Source organism: Hemiscyllium ocellatum, chromosome 48 (assembly GCF_020745735.1).
Source record: "Hemiscyllium ocellatum isolate sHemOce1 chromosome 48, sHemOce1.pat.X.cur, whole genome shotgun sequence".
Classification (NCBI taxonomy): domain Eukaryota; kingdom Metazoa; phylum Chordata; class Chondrichthyes; order Orectolobiformes; family Hemiscylliidae; genus Hemiscyllium; species Hemiscyllium ocellatum.
This window is the reverse complement of record NC_083448.1, coordinates 16,245,959-16,262,235: the sequence shown is the minus strand read 5'-3', so window position 1 is coordinate 16,262,235 and position 16,277 is coordinate 16,245,959. Positions and strand designations below refer to the sequence as shown.

The following is a 16,277-nucleotide window of genomic DNA, read 5'->3' as shown; positions in this document are numbered from 1 at the left end:
TTTCCACTGTCTCATCCTCCCTATCTGCAGACGCGGCAAGAACAAGCAAAGCAGCAACCTTTAAACAAAACTGGCCCGATTTGACCATCCCAAAACCTTCTTTGAAAACATTTCATGGGGGTGGCGGTGCCGGGGGGAGCGGAGAGGTGCTGGAATGCAGCGACGACACTCTTGACTGATCTCTACGTTGTCTCGAATTAATATTTACATGGACCCCAATCTCTCTGCCAGTTCGTTTTCCATTGGGCAAAAGTCAGAGAAACAAATCTTCATTTGGTACTGCCTGTTCAATATCAACAAACCGCAAACCACTCGAACCTTGGCGCAAATCCTTCCGTTACTGATCAGTTGTGCATTGACCCATGAACCGCCCAATCTCATGGGGCGAGGAAACGGCATTTGCTGCTCTTCTGCGTCTCTCTTGGTTTAATAAGAGGGGAATCCTCTCATCAACAAGCATACTCGTGATATAGAGCTCAGGTAAACTCGTATAAATAGCACAACCAAGGTATAAACTTTCCAAAAGCAAGACGATCCCGATTAAAGGAAAGTGTACAAACGTAACTTAAAGAAAGTTAAAAAAAATTAACTTAGTACACCTCAGCCGAACACCGGCATCTCCAAATCGTAACTTAAAGAAAAGAAGACTCCGTTTCATTTTCGTACTGTCCTATTTATAGGGAAACAATCGAACACTACAAGATTATTCATTTTTTAAAATATATTCCAAACTATCAATACTGAAAGACCCCCCCCACAAAAAAAAATCATTTCCACTGACCCTTTCTCAAGGCAAAAAAAGACATTTTGGTTGATGGCCTGGACCAAAGGCGCCAATCACTTCAGAGTGATATACTTGTGGCTGTTGTGGTTATGCGGAGGGACATGATCTGAAACCGGCAAGTTGGCCATTTTCTAAATGATCATTTCTGAATCTGCCCTCCCAGATGGAAAACCTGATCAGGGTGGGAGAGGAGGTGGCGGGCTTGGATGGTGGGTGGGAGAAGAGAGTGGGAACTGTCCTCGCCTTTGCGAGAATCTGTGAAGGATTTCTCGCAGGCAAATATGCCACCCAGCAAGAAACAGCCCCCTCCACCCACCCTCCGTCTGCTTTAACTCATTAACGCTTATACCGAGTTCTATTTGCCAAATTCGAAAAGAAGCCACGTAAAACTATATTTTGAACATTCTGTTTGAAGCATCTGCCAATTTAAAAGTTGTGCAGAATTTATTTTTCTGGGAAAAAAAAATTTGATTCGGATTTTTAACCACTCATTCTCATTTCCTCACCATATTTGGGCAATTCAAAGATTACTTCTGCACGAGCCGAAGTGCACACGGATTGATTGTAAAGAACCTTGTTCAGTGGTATATGTTAGAAGTGCTAAGCGTGCTTTCGCTCTAGAGATACATTTTGCAGCGAGTCGCTGAAACTTTTGGTCTTAATAAACTGAAGGGGAGAGAGCGACTCTCAAAACTATTGTGTGTTGGAGTCGGCATTCCTCCTCCACCACCCGCCCCACACTCCTTCGCAACTTGTTCGCCTTCAAGCGACGGTGTACAATATCAAGTCCATTTTATACCGGCCGATCCACCGCATATTGACAGGGACTGAGATTGGAAGCAGGATTCTGCATGGGCCCGTAGCTGAAGGTAGAAGAGTGATGCTTGGCTCTAAGTCTGAGGCTGGCCAAGCTGGTGTTGCAGTTATCCCGGTACACGTACGGGTTGGAGCTAGACCCGTAAGGGCAGGGAGTGGCAGACACCGCCGAATTCAGCGAAGGGCTGCCCAGGCTGTTCAAATTATTTAAGCTTGAGCCCGGTAAAGCGGAAGGGACCATAGTCATTGAAGGCAGTGAGCTGGGCGTGGAGAACATGCTTTGCGACGATAGAGAGTTGACGTTCATGGAATTGAAGAAAGAGAAGCTCTTGGCCGAAATCGGGGTGGTGGCGAGTCCTTTGGTGGCCCAGTTATTGTACGAATAGCCGGAGTACACGTCCTCATAGGGCTGCACAAGCCCATTGAAGGGCGCTCCAAAACCTCCCTTGCAGAGTTCTGCTTGCTGGTGGCGTTCCCGTTTCCTCCATTTCGCCCTGCGATTTTTGAACCATACCTAACCAAACCGAAAAGTACAACAGTTTAATTCTTAGCTGACAAGTATTGGATGACGAGAAGATGGAATGCAAGATTTCGGTTCTTTTTACATATATATATATATATGTATAAAACAAATTGGTAGCATCAAATCTGAGAAACCAAACTTGTTTTTTTCTCTATAATGTAGGCAGCGGGATTCCGATTGACGGTTTGCTGCCTAATATACTTATAACCTAACTTGTGACACAATAACTCAAAACACACTCTATAAAAACGAGTGAGTGTTCCAACACAAACACAAGCAATAACATTTAATAAAGCCTGAAGGAGCCCATATGTCTCGTCAACCCTTTTCCTCGACCTTCAACAATTTGTGCTCATACTCGTTCAGATTCCTCTCGTCCTGCATGCTCTGTGGGAAAATGTGCAATTGTACTTGTGTATGCGGCCGAAGATACATGCAAACCCGCATATCAGCATGTCCTGAATATACACCGGGCTGATTGTGCCCGAGCAGTTCCACCTTTCCGATTGTCGGAACCATCTTATGTCCTTTCGCTGACTGAACGGGTTTGTTCAACTAGTGGAAGAAAACTAGAGGTGAACCTGATATCGGCTTCGATACAAATCTGCAATTCAAGGCGTCCAGACATCCCCACCCCCGAATGCCTCTGAGTGAGATAAATACACACTTCGCGGGAATGAGATCTGAGTACTTGAGTCCGAGCTCCCCTGAACTATCCGATCTTAACTGACTGTATTTTACAACACTGGTCCCTGAAATGGTTGTTGCCGTTACTACCTAGCTGCTCACTTGTGTTGGAAATTCCTGCCAAAACGCATTTACTTTTATTCGAGTAAAGTTACCTTGTTTTGAAAACAATTTTATCCATTCAAGATGCGAAGCTAAAAAAAATCTCGCTGTTAAGTAGGGGAGATTTAAAATCTTAAATTCGAAACAGCTTCGCATTTGCGCCGGTACTATTCATTTGGGGGTCGAAAAATTAATGTGCTGTTAACATTGGAACGTTTTCTTTCTCTCGCCGACCTGCAATATTTACCCTGATCCTGGCCTCGGTGAGGTTTGTCCACACTGCTATTTCTTCCCGGGTGGACATGTCTGGGTAGCGGTTCCTCTGGAAAGTCGCCTCCAGTTCCTGCAGCTGTTGGCTGGTAAAGTGAGTCCTCTGCCTCCTCTGTTTCTTTTTAGCCGAACTGTCTTCAGAACCCGAGTCGTCGGACTTACATCGCCGAAGCTGCTCGCTCTCTCCTGCCGGGGTGGGGTAAGCAACACAACAGACGGAATAAGAAATTACTGTCCCTTCCTCACTGCGCCGCGACACAAACTTCCTCAGGCCAGAACAAGGGCGAAATTATCACTGACTGGGACATATCTTTCACCTTCTTCCAACCTGTTCAAGGCCTACAATTTTACCTCGTCACTGATATTTGATTTTTTAGAGAAAAAAAATCATTGTCTACAAGGTTGGAAACTCGCTTCTACATTTTTTCCCTCGATATTTGCAGACAACTCGTTTATTAAGTATTAAACACTGTATTAGACATGCAATTTGTGATCAGATTACAACCTTCGTTTCAACAAATACATTTAAAGGACGTCGCCATTGCTGCACAGATTTTTGATATTGGGACTAATGATTTGCTCACCTTTGGTGGCAAACGGTAACATGGATCAGCACACAAAAGAAATAAATGTTTTGTAAACTTCGACCGATCTTCTGGCGTATATTTTCTTAAAAGGTTAAAAATAACACAGAAACACTTTTTTTTGTTGATAATCACAGAATAATCGACACTGGTGGCATTTCCGAGGCCGCTACCCGAGAATATTTCGATTTGGAAAACGTGTAATGTTTTACATTTCCCCTCTCTCTTTCTTTTACATATATTTGCAAATCTTGCAATGAACCCAGAGTATGGTCTGCTCTGTTTCTGAAAAATAACCCCCGTACCTTCTCAACATCTAGCAATCCATAGCAAAGGACACTGAGTAAAACCAAGAGTAAAATATTGTTTTTTTTAAATGCATGGTTTTTCAAAAGTGGTATCTTGTTGATGAAAGCCGTTTCATGTTTGGTAATTTGGAAGGGGTAATTTGGCATTATCAGTCTAACTTATTAATTCAAATATTTATATTTATGTTAAGACTGCTGCAATGTATAAACTCCGGTCCGTCTCTTCAAATTACCTGAATACGAGAAGTGTTACTTATAATGTCTGCCTCCACTTCTTGCACACTGAAAATTCTCCCTGATTTTGTCACCTGGACGCTTTGGAAGGGCGAGCACGAGTGTGTATTACTTTAGAGTTAAAGTTATTGAGGTTAATCATTGTATCGGAAGTATTGCAACGTTCGCGTGGCGGCATTGTCAGGTTGTATCGCCATGAGTATCGGGAGTTGACATGATCAGATCGGTGAGGAGCCCGTACCGAAATGACATGGTTGGCAATTTATCTCATCTACACGCCGGCGCCAGTTTGAAAAACAAATACTGTTCGTGTGCCTTGTAAAATGTTATTTTGTCACTCTGGCACTTCCCATAATTTTCGAATGTGTTTCGACTGTGTTTTTAAACAATGCACAGCCAGGGTTAGTATATTCTAACTGGAGCCAGAACTTGTGCCAAAGGTTGACGTTAATGTGGCCGCAGCTTTTAATTATCTCGAGATTTGAATTCATATCTTTAAACTAAGATTATGGTTGTATCTTGTGACTCGGGCTTAATTCATTCTCACAAGATGTAGTATATTGAAATCACAGCAAGTTATTGATAGACAGGATTACCCTGATTGTGACCAGCGTGTGTTTCTGATGTGTTTGTTGTGAAAATCATTCAAATTAAGTGCAAAATAATTGCGGAACTGCCCCGGAGTGCAGTTCCCCGTTGTTTAAATGGCTATTTCGTGGGTGTGCCAACTTTATGTTTCTGGTGAATGAACAGAGTTTACAACTTGGGATTTAAATGTGCAGTACTTCCCGCATGTGTAAATATTGTTGGCCCCCAAACCAAAAGGAATTAACTCCAAACAGCGACCCCGTCGTCCCCGCTTCCGCCCCAACCACCACCCCCTCCCGTCCAACCAACAATTAATTTCACGACTCAGGTTAATTCAGAATATATATTTTGCAAATGAATTCGTTCGTTCAAGTTCGGAGAAGCTGCAGAAGGGGAGCAGCCGAGTCAATGGATTCCGAAGCACTGTGTCAACAGTTTCTAATGGCGTCGGTATCATTGTGGAATTTCAAACAAGGAATTCAGCGTTTGAAATAATTCAGGCAATTTGGCAAAATGACAGTTGAAACTTGGGCACTTGCTAAGCCTCTCCCCAATCTTACCTCCACTCTCACTGTTCGGCGTCCCGGCTAAATGCCTGATCCCGAAAGTACTATGATTTCCAGATGATGAGTTTTGCAAAGACTTCAGAGACGTCGCTGCCATTGCTGTCCCCGCACCAGTTTCAACCAGGGGCAAAGATTCCGATCAAAAATCAAACTTCAAATGGTCCATGCGGATTTCTTTTTGAACAGACAATATTTTTCTTTTCTTGACTCCAACTTCCTATTCTGCTTGAAACCTCAGGTCCTCTTGCTCTCAGTTGCTAATTCCAAAGACTAGACTTTTTCCTGGCCGGTTCGATGGGACGTCTGTTTCTTTTTGCTGTCCATTTGGACAGACAGTAGTCGAGTCCGGAATAAAGCGAGCTGGATAAGTGGGGGTTGGGGGTGTAGAGGAGGTAGAAGCCAGGGAAGTAAGCAGAGGAAATCCCGCCTATGTATCCCAACCAGCGTGTCGATTGGTGATTTCAGGTAGTTAGCCACCGAGCTGCCGGGCAGCGAAATCGTCGATTGGCTCCATAATCTGCCAGAAATGATTGATGGGTGACGCTTTGTAGCCAAGCCGGTAAGCAGCTGTCGGAGCGGCTCTCGGAAGCTGAATGTCCCAACAGCCCCAACAGTAGCTCTCTCCCACACAAATACCTGAATGCTTCTCCAGACAACTATTTGAATTTAGTTGCAACTTGCAACTTATTCCTGTCCCACAATTTTTGTCAGCGTTGAATCTAAAACAGATTAGGACTGTGTACAGAGGGCAAAAGTGGTGGTGGTGGGGGGGGAGGGGGAATTTCCTTTTTTAAAAGAAGAGATATCTGCGGAACATTTCAAGGCTGCGTTTTGTTTAGTGTATATGTCGGAGACTTTGCCCCCGTTGAAACTGGTGTAAGAATAACTGCGCCTCAGGCAACTAAACTAGAAATGTAGCGCCAGGGCAGAAAAGCGCGCCTGAATCGCGCTGGTTTGCAGCGTGGGTCTTGCCACTGATAATCTAATCACATTTTGTGGTTGATTTGTGTACACACAGTGACGCCAGTGCTGCCATAAACTTTGTGTACAACCTCATTAATCCAATCGATTTTGCTTAAACGGGACAAAGTTCAACTAATCTTACTTGGAATGAGAAGTTTGGTGTGACTTTATACTCTGGGCCAAACCACCATGATATTGTAGCTCGTTTCGTTTATTATACGCTCGTTGTAAACATACAACTGGAGCCTCGGATGTGGAAAGATAAGCTCTTCTCACCAGACTGATGTGCAGATGTCAACAATGTACAGCTGCTGTAAGGTTTATTCTCGGAGGCGGAGAATCGCTGGGAATAGTTTCGCCTTCAAAACGGTGATGTCATGCTCCTGAACCTTTGGAATGATTGAAGAATACAATCTGTTCATTTGGGTTTCTCAATTTAACCGGACAGTTGTTGGGAAGGAATGCCTTGTTAGTGTTGTCAGGTCGCCAAGTCAGTTCTCCAAAGTACAGAAGCCCTCTCTAGTTCCGCTGTGACAGCCTGGTAGCTGAGAGAGGGAAAAGGTGTCAAAACAGGTGAGGAAGTTCACGAGGGCTCGCTTCCCGCCATTCAGGCGCCAGAGCCTTTCTTTCAGGAGGGAAATTGATAGGTAGCACCAACGAGAAGTGCTGTTCACGAGGGAGGCCATTCCTGTATGGTGGCCATCTCGCGCTCGTTATACTCTCCGCAATGCTCTGAAGCAAAAAATGTCCCAAAACTCAAGCGTGGGTCAGAAACCAGCCGCTCAGGAAGGGATGAGCAAACAGTGGCTGACCGTGGCGGCGGAAAACCGCTTGCTCCTCGCTCCATGGCGACCAATGCCGGCGGGCTTTGAGTTATTCTGAGCGGCAACGTGTCACATTTTATCATGTCCAGCAAGTATCAAGAACATGTTCGTTCTTTTCAAGGAATCAAGCGAATCCTTGTGCTTCCAAACGTCCTGCGGACCTGGTCGTCCTGCTCTCAAACTTAACGGCTTTTCGAGTTTGGACAAGTGCTGCATCATGGTAGAATCATATAGAGCACAGCCGCAGGCCAATCGGACACATTTTACCATCTTTGGAAGAATAGTTGACTTAGTCCCACTCCCTTCAGCTCTGCGAACATTTCGGCCTTACAGGCCTGCATTGCCTTTCTTTGTAGAAAACTATTTTGACTCTCCACTAGCCTTTCAGGCTGTGCAGTCCAAATGGAAACAACGCGCAGTTAAAAAAAAACTTATCGTCTTCTCTCCTTCGATTATTCGTTGATATTTGCGTTCTTGCGGTAGAAATTCTGGTGAATCTCATCAATTCCCCTTTCTTTGGACCTATACGTATAAAAGCAGGGTTTTTTTCACATAAATGTTTGCTTTTTCACACCGCGTTTGGATGTTCCTCTGGTTTCCAGCTCTGTTACTCGTTTCACCGCCGTTCAAGAAAGTACTCCAAGGGCAAGGTAGAATCGGCTCTTTCACAGCAGTGTTCTCAGCCCTCAGACCTGAGCCAAGGCCATTTTCCTCAGCAATCTTTTACCCCCAAAGTCTGACTATGTTGCAGTGCTGACTATGCTATGATTTAAACGGTGCGAGGCAGAGAGCTGCGATTGTGCACGGAGGAGACGTGGGTATCGTCAAGGAGTGAATCGAAGGATGCATTTAATTATGGGGCGCACTGGGATGAATTTTGCCCAAAAAGAGCGAAGGGACACCCACTTATTCGGCCTTGTAGTATTTAGAAATATTATTTGGCTTGGTGGTGAGCGGCCTGGGCCCATATGATGCTGAAAACCAGTGCCCACATATGACTGTTTTCCCACTCCAAATAGGATTGATTTAAATATCGAAATGCAGCCACGCAATCAAACAGTCGGTAAAAACACTGAACGAAATCGATGCAGTATATTTCCATATCTGTGCACCGTGATACCTTTTGCCTCTCCGATTTGGGTCGGAGTATCAGTGCAGAGTTCTCGCTTCCCATTAGAACAGATTTATAGCTGCACCGAATTCCTTCTCAGTCTTCCAGCCCGCAACTCAACGACAGAGTCTGACGTGTCCTATTCGGGCTTTGTATTTTTAGAACCACTTTGTCGGAGCGTCCGTTGCCATTGAGAGCAATTCAAGCCATTCGTCTTCCCTGTCACACACATACATACACACACACCTAGACAAATCCCCTCAGTTCTCGAAGTAGGCTTTCCTAACAGATGAGAGAAACGATTCTTTTATCCGTCCTCCTGCATGGATTCTCAACGCCTGATTTCACATGGGTACACTTTGTATCCGTTCTGCTGCCGATCGGGAAGCCGCCTTGCCCCGTGCCCCGTTTGTCGAATTGATGGATGAACTTTTCGACCAGGTACTCCCACTCATCCGGCATTGTTCCGTTCAAAAGCTGAGCCTGCATCTGCGGCAACAGTTTCTTGCCGGCGGTTCAGCCCGCAACCCAACCAAGTCAGTGTGTTGCTCACCAACTTTGCAGATGATGTTTGCCTTTTTGCCTCCTCGGGAGTTCACCAAGTTGAGCAGACGCAGTCAGGAGAAGCCCCCCGACATCAGAGTATACGGGCGAAGCGACATCGGGAATAACGAAAACTGAAGCGTCTCGCATTTAAAGCGTTACATGACCGGCCTCTTCCTCTGTCTGGCGGTAAAACGCTGTGCATCCTGACCGCGGCCTATGCCCCTTTTGAATGTGAAATATATTTCAGAAAAATGTCCGCTGCACCAGCGGGCTTTTCAGCCTCAAGGCCTTGCAATATTCGCCTCACCGCTTTTTATTTTGAGACGCTATGGCAATCTTTTTTTTCGAAACTCAAACCCGTCTCCCCTCCGAGGTTCACGCGCCCTGGTTTCTGTTTGCCATCAGAGCCTAGGACCGTGTCTAACCCCCATCCTCCCCCGCACCCCTGCAGCAGCACATGTTTTCTGCCTTAAAATTCTCATTTGGATCAAACCCACTGATGGATTGGTGCGGTGCGTGAAGTCAAGAACGGTGAGGGTCAATGACTTGCTGCCAAAGGGAAACAGTGTCGTGAAAATGCATCATTTCATGATCCGATCTGGGATTTTACTCTGCTATGTATTTTTTTAAAAAAAGCTGCCGTGAGAAATCATAAACCTCCACTGAGGCGGATTTCTCTCCATTAATCCTGAACTCAGGTGACCGTGGAAATTGGCAATTACTGTAACCTAAAGGGAGACATTTACCGAGCGCACTCAGAATTTAGTACGCAAAATTCACTATTTCAAATAAAACACGATTACATTACCAAGTGTCTGGCGCTTGCTTGTTCTATTTAATTAATAATCAAGTCGTTTATTTTACAGAACACCTCGAAGTAAAGATACTCCCATGCTTCACGACAATAGGACAAATTGCATCGGGTCTTTTTATTCCTGATTAAGGGCTTTTGCCCGAAACATCGATTCTCCTGCTCCTCGGATGCTGCCTGAACTGCTGCGCTCTTCCAGCAACACTAATCCAGAATCTGGTTTCCAGCATCTGCAGTCATTGTTTTTACATAGTTTATACCGGCCAACACAGGGTGCATTAAATTCTTAGGAATGGAGCCCCGAACCTTTTTGCATTCACTGTTAGGCGAACCGTATAACAAAAATTCTGGCATGGTAATCATCGCATTGAATTGTCGGATGTACCGGCAGATTTACTTGTTGCTGCAACATATTATATTACATCTGGGCGCCGTGCAGTCTTTGCCAGGTCTATCAACTGACACCAGTTCAACGAGTGGTGTTTTACTGGACTGCAAGCGACCAGGATTCACATCTGTCCATTTAATTTATTACAAGCTTGCGGGGGGGAAAATCAGCAGCCAGTAAATCCACTCGCATTAGTAATCCAACCCTGCCCTGGTGATAATTGCGACAGGACAGTTCGGTGTCTACTCAAAATAAACACCCTTAATATTTATGAGGAGCTTTGCTTAAAAAAAAGTGTCCGTGCCCGATTATATCCATTGCCCGTTCTGAAAAGATTTGTAGCACAAAGCATGTGCAGTGCATTTTTGACACGACACGCTGTTGGATGGGAAACGGTTAATGCATTTTTGAGAATAATGTACATCGTTTCGTCTCTACTTTGGTCCTACAATTCTACAATCCTGTGTAATTTTGTCTGGACGTCCCTTATTTCCATAGCCAGGCGCTTGTTTATGGACTGGTCTGTTACAGCTACGAGTGTAGTTTCTGATTCCGTTTTATCGTAGTGGTCAGCCTGCTCGGGAATATTTAAGGTTCAGTTGCACAAAGACGCGTAAAAACATTTCAGTCTGAAACTAAACAGAATCATACCTTTCTAACCAGTCACATTAGCCGATCAAAATAGGGGATAACGCTTTTCTTTGTGATTTTTAAACATTTCTGAGCTGAAACAGGCCAGAATGCCAACCCGGTCTACAAGCCGGATGCAACTCAATGTAGATAATGTACATTCAGCAGTTGATTGATCTCATAGATGTTAAATGCACAAAGCCCCGACAACTAAACCCGTCGCATTTCGTTTGTTCATATCAAAAGCAACACAGCAAAAAGTCGAATTAATGTGCAGTAAGAAATCTGCATCCCAATAGTTAAATTGGGATTTAACAATATTCCTTTTGTTGGTGGGAGGGTTGACTTGCCATCGACTTTGGGACAGGATGTGTGAATGACCTTTTTCCTGCGTTTCCGCGAGTTTCTTCATCACCGCTCTTTCCTTACCGCACTTTTCCTGATGGCTGGTACAGTTGACCGTCCTCGAACCCGTCGCCCCTCCTGAACTGCTCGGCTTCTGCGTTGGACATCCTGAGTCAGTAAGTTCAACTGTGCCAAATGCAAATTCCATTCGAAGAAGTTGGTCCTGCAAACAGTACAGAGCAGTGTTAAAAGCAGCGAGAACACAAGCAGCTGGCGTGACACAGCTCACGGTGACACGAATAATTTCTTTGGACAAATTATAGATAATATGTCATTATATTGTTTTCATTCTATTTGTATTATGCATATATAAATATTAGTACATAAATAATATAAGCATAAAATATGTTGACTGTTCTGTCACCAATACCAGTTAAATGTCTCGAAATATTCACACGGGTCCATATCTTGTTCTGGTGTGAACTGGTGCGATCATAATAAACGACACTTGCACGATGCTTCATATCGAAGAAATTCGATTGTTTGCAAGTGTGTACCGGCTCCGAAAATATCTACTCTAATTCGCAGCCCTGCTCAAAGACATAACCTCAGACTTGAGAACAACTCACACATCATCAGGATACTGTCAGAATGTGACCTCACTGCTGCACGCTGTGGGATTTGCCTGGCTGATAGTTTATGTTTTCGGATTGGTAATATTTTAACTGAGAAGGTCGGCAACCACAACTGTGCACACAAGGCAAGGTCTCTCTCGTTTCTGCGTTGTAAATCTTCTTTATTGGAATGACTACAGCAACAAATCAGCGTCACATTTCCTGCAAGACCAGTAGCTACCTGCCAGTTAATGTCAGTCAGAGAACAGCTATTCCGCCTTTGCTGTTATATACATCGAAGGCGAACGCATGTCTACAATTTTGCAGAAAGCCACGGTCCAGCTCAGTTTTTGACTGAGCCATGAGCACCAATGCTGGCACCTGTCTGTTTGCCGGCTTCCCAATTCAATGTGCATTTTACACAATCCTGCTAAATGGTAACATGCCACGCTGCTTATTGACCGATTGGGATCGCTTAACAGTTTCCTTATCTCAACTCGAAAGAGGGAGTCTTTTCAAATCAGAGTTACCAGGAGGAAGTTTCGGGCAACTTTTGAAACTGTGTTCTTTTTGCAAGATGTGAGCACCGCCGGTACCGTGGAGGGGGTCATTACCAACATAGATGTCCTCCAACTCCCACCCCCCTCCCCCAACCCACCCCCACGACTCGCACCCCGTCGAGTTTAACAACACTGATTCGGCGGGAGATGACCAAGAAGTGTTAACTAAATCGAGGACCCAAGTGGTTCAGCGAAATTACCAAGTACAGTACAATAGGGGGAACAAGTCAGGCCACCAGTTTCTGTTTCATTTCCCTCGGAATGCTTGTCCAGCCAGTCGCCCGATTGTGGACTTTCAATGTGTGGGCCCACGTTAAGGGCCAGAGTAATAGGAGTCCCTCCACACTTGCACGCAGGTCAGCACTTTCGCCTCGTGCTCAATTCTGTCAGAGATTATCTTGGAGACCCCATTCTCAGCAATGAATCACCACCTTCCTCAGGGAAGGAGGACAGCAAATTTGAACATGCACAGTTGTTTTGACAAGGTATTTTGTTGTTCAAACACCCCCGTTCAAGCTTTTCGGTTTCGCGGTGCAATAAATACCAAGAGAGAGAATGTAATTTACCTGTATCAACCCGACCCCACAACTGAATCAGTAGAACTGTATAATCTGAACCTTTTTTTTAACATGCAAAGACTTGCAACGTTATAATGTAATTTCAAAGAAAAATGCCTTTTAAAGGCATGTATCAATTATTAAAGTCACATTTGCTGTCGGGATGACTTCTGACGCAGGTTGGGTTTCTACAATATAAGACCCTGTATATTTACCAGATGATTGGACTAGTTAGCAAACAGAAAAGGTGGAGACCTGAATGGGGAGGGGACTGAAATACACATTTGCATCGCGCATCAGAATTAATTTTGAGGATTTGACTTGATTAAGATGTCTGTCAGTTCGCAATTCAGAAAACTCATTATGGGACTTGGAGCCAAGAGGCTAGTGCTGGGCCAGATGGAATTACTGTTCAATGTTTGCAGATGATAATTTGTGCTTTCAGCCCCGGATTTGCATATATGGCATCTGTCAAGTGCCTTTCTCCCTCATTTAAAAATAACTTTGAACTGCCATCGTGTTTCCTAATAAGGGGGTCGAGGATATATTACCAGCTTCCTTTCATTTTCAAGTCACATTGGTTGCATAGAGCAGCATGAATATTAATGAAGCTGATGAAGTCGTCCCATGTCAATACTTCTGAATTCGTGTCGAACAACTACCGTCACCTTTTTGTTTTGCGACGATGCCCCACACACTAATGGATCGGTTGTCGAAAAAAACTGTTCTTTCTCCTCAGAAGGAGCAATGAGGGACCCAGGCTTTATCTCATCCAGAATGCACAGGTCTTTAGCAGGGGCTGGGTTTGGTGGTGCAGAGGACATTGAAAATATGATGAATCTATTTGTCTATGTTTCCAGCTGTGTATATCTGCTCCATCCGCCATCTCACTTACGTAAAATGAGCAACGGTGAATTCGATTGAAATAGTACCACTTGGGAAAATACAGGGGAAAAAAAACACTTGGAAATATCCTCTCCAAATTGGTGTTACCCAGCGATGAAAATTTCTTATTAAAGAAATGAAAGGGATTTTCGATCACCGAAATGTAAATATTAATTACAGAGGGTTTTTTGTTCTTCTTTTCTCCGCTGCAGAAGAACACCTCCCCAACTGAGAAAGAATCTGAGAGTTCATGTGAAATTCCTGGTGGCAGACTCTGCTCCCTCTCTGTGAGTTCACAGTGAGAATCCACAAGCCCGGACCAATCAAAACCTTAATACAAAGGGTGCCTGCGACCAAGACTTTTTTCCATGGTGGGTGGGCTCTGCTCCAACTTGCGGGCGGGGAGCTGATCTAATCTCGGGGAGTCTCAATTCTATCCCAACTGAGAGAAACCGAATTCTCCAGGCGAACGAACCGGATCTGAGCTCATATAAATACTGCGCCAATGGGGCTGTTGTTTGGGACACTTGTCCTGGTAATATACAGTACTGTGATAAATGTTACTGACCATTTCCTCACCTTTCGCGACAATCCATGACGGGGCAACCCGAACGCAGTTGTATATGGGAGGGTCAGGAGAGCGAAAATGCAGGAGGTGTGTGTTTCTGAGAGATGTTGAGAAAATATCAACTGCAATTGTTATAGGAGTGTGGCTCACTCCTTCTATCTGTGGGTGCTCAGACAGTACAAGATTTAAATAGTTCTGAAACATTGACGTCTGAACCAAAATGAAACAAGAAACTGAGGATGCTGGAAGTATGAGTCAAAACAGAAACAAAATGTTGGGGACACTCAGCCAGTTTGGCAGCTTAGACAGAGAGAAAAACGGAGCTAATGTAATGAGACTTGTGGCTCCAGTGCTGACGAAGACCAGACTCGAAATGTTAAAATCTGTTTCTCTCTCCCCAGAAGCTGTCAGACTTAGTAAGTTTCTTTCTCCAGCACTTGCTGTTTTTCTTACATTTGGACAAAGGTGCTTGTTCAGTCGCCGGTGTACTATATCACACAGAAACAAACTGGAAAGCAAAAAAACAGTTCTCAATCAGATGGACTGAGGGAAAACGACGGGGGCTAAGTCCTCGTGATGCTCAGTGGCCAAGCGCCTAGCTCTTCCATACTTAAAGAATTGCGTACATTCTCTTCCCGGTAGAATCGTACTTGGACTCAAAGCGGCTGGAGTAATGATCTCCATCCAAGACCTCACTCCACTCCACGACCAGTGCCATAATACAATAAACTTGATTTAAAAAGTAATGAGCTGAAAATGTGTTGCTGGAAAAGCGCAGCAGGTCAGGCAGCATCCAAGGAGCAGGAGAGTCGATGTTTCGGGCATGAGCCCTTTTTCAGGCTCATGCCCGAAACGTTGATTCTCCTGCTCCTTGGATGCTGCCTGACCTGCTGCGCTTTTCCAGCAACACATTTTCAGTTCTGATCTCCAGCATCTGTAGTCCTCACTTTCTCCTTAAAAAGTAATGCGCCTAACATCACGGGGAAGCCCAGTTGGGAAATACAATTGTTGAACCCTCCGCCCAGGCCCCACTTGACTCTGGGGTCTTGGCCATTGATCTCAACCTCGTAAAACTCTCACAAACAGAACAGAGAAGCATTTCAGATCAACATGTTCGTAAGAGGTTGAAATTTAATTGTATCTCTGACGCAGTGAGCAGAAATTCCCTCCTTCCACCTTAAGGCGTCTTCGTCTTTCAATCTGGTTTCTTCCTCATTCCATCTGGATGAAAAGAACCTCTCCCATCATGTAAAGAATGCTCAGCAAGTCAGGCATCAAAGGCGAGGTAAAAACGGCGTTAACGTTTCAAATCCACGGCCTGTCAAACATTATAATCCGACTCAAGATACGACGGTTGCGCCTTCATTGCAGCAGGCAATCAGAAAACAGAAGCCTCCCAGCAAGTCTTAGCAAGGAAGAACGCGACTTATACATGATTTGGAGATGCCGGTGTTGGACTGGGGTGGACAAAGTTAAAAATCGCACAACACCAAGTTATAGTCCAACAGGTTTAACCGGAAGCACTAGTTTTCGGAGCGCTGCTCCTTCACCGGATGGGACAGCACTCCGAAAGCTTCTGCGACTTGAATAAGATGTGATTTCTGTAAGAACTTGTTCAGCAGCCTCAACAAGGCGTTTCAAAGTAACATTGCGACAGCAAAGCTGGATGTTTCTGTATCGTGGCAGCATTTTGTACTTTTCAAAAGAAGCTTAACATGGATGCTGCAAGTTTTCCATCTGCAACAGGCTACTTATTAAGAGCCCATGGTGTTGGGAGCGTATATTTGCACGAATAGAAGATTGACTAACTAAAAGAAGACAGAATTGAAATAAAGGGAGTGTTTTCAGGATAGCCACCTGGTGGAGTGCCATAGAAGTCACTGCTCGGGGCAAATTATTTTCGATATGTATTCATGACTTGGATAAGGGAGATTAATATACTATAACCAGGTTTGCTGATGAACAAAGTAGGTGGGAAAACAAGTGGGAAGGCTGACACAAAGAATCTGCAGA

The 16,277-nt window shown here is 44.5% G+C and overlaps 1 protein-coding gene across 1 annotated transcript; it reads right to left on the bottom strand.

Annotated features, from left to right (window-relative positions):
- Nucleotides 1-652: 652 nt before the first annotated feature.
- Nucleotides 653-5,801, bottom strand: LOC132837062 (pituitary homeobox 3-like). Its single transcript, XM_060856744.1, has 3 exons — nucleotides 5,457-5,801; nucleotides 3,160-3,368; nucleotides 653-2,114 (listed from the first exon to the last, which is right to left on the bottom strand). The coding sequence occupies exons 1-3, from the start codon at nucleotides 5,557-5,559 to the stop codon at nucleotides 1,578-1,580; spliced, it is 849 nt and encodes a 282-aa protein (XP_060712727.1). The 5' UTR covers nucleotides 5,560-5,801; the 3' UTR covers nucleotides 653-1,577.
- Nucleotides 5,802-16,277: the final 10,476 nt, after the last annotated feature.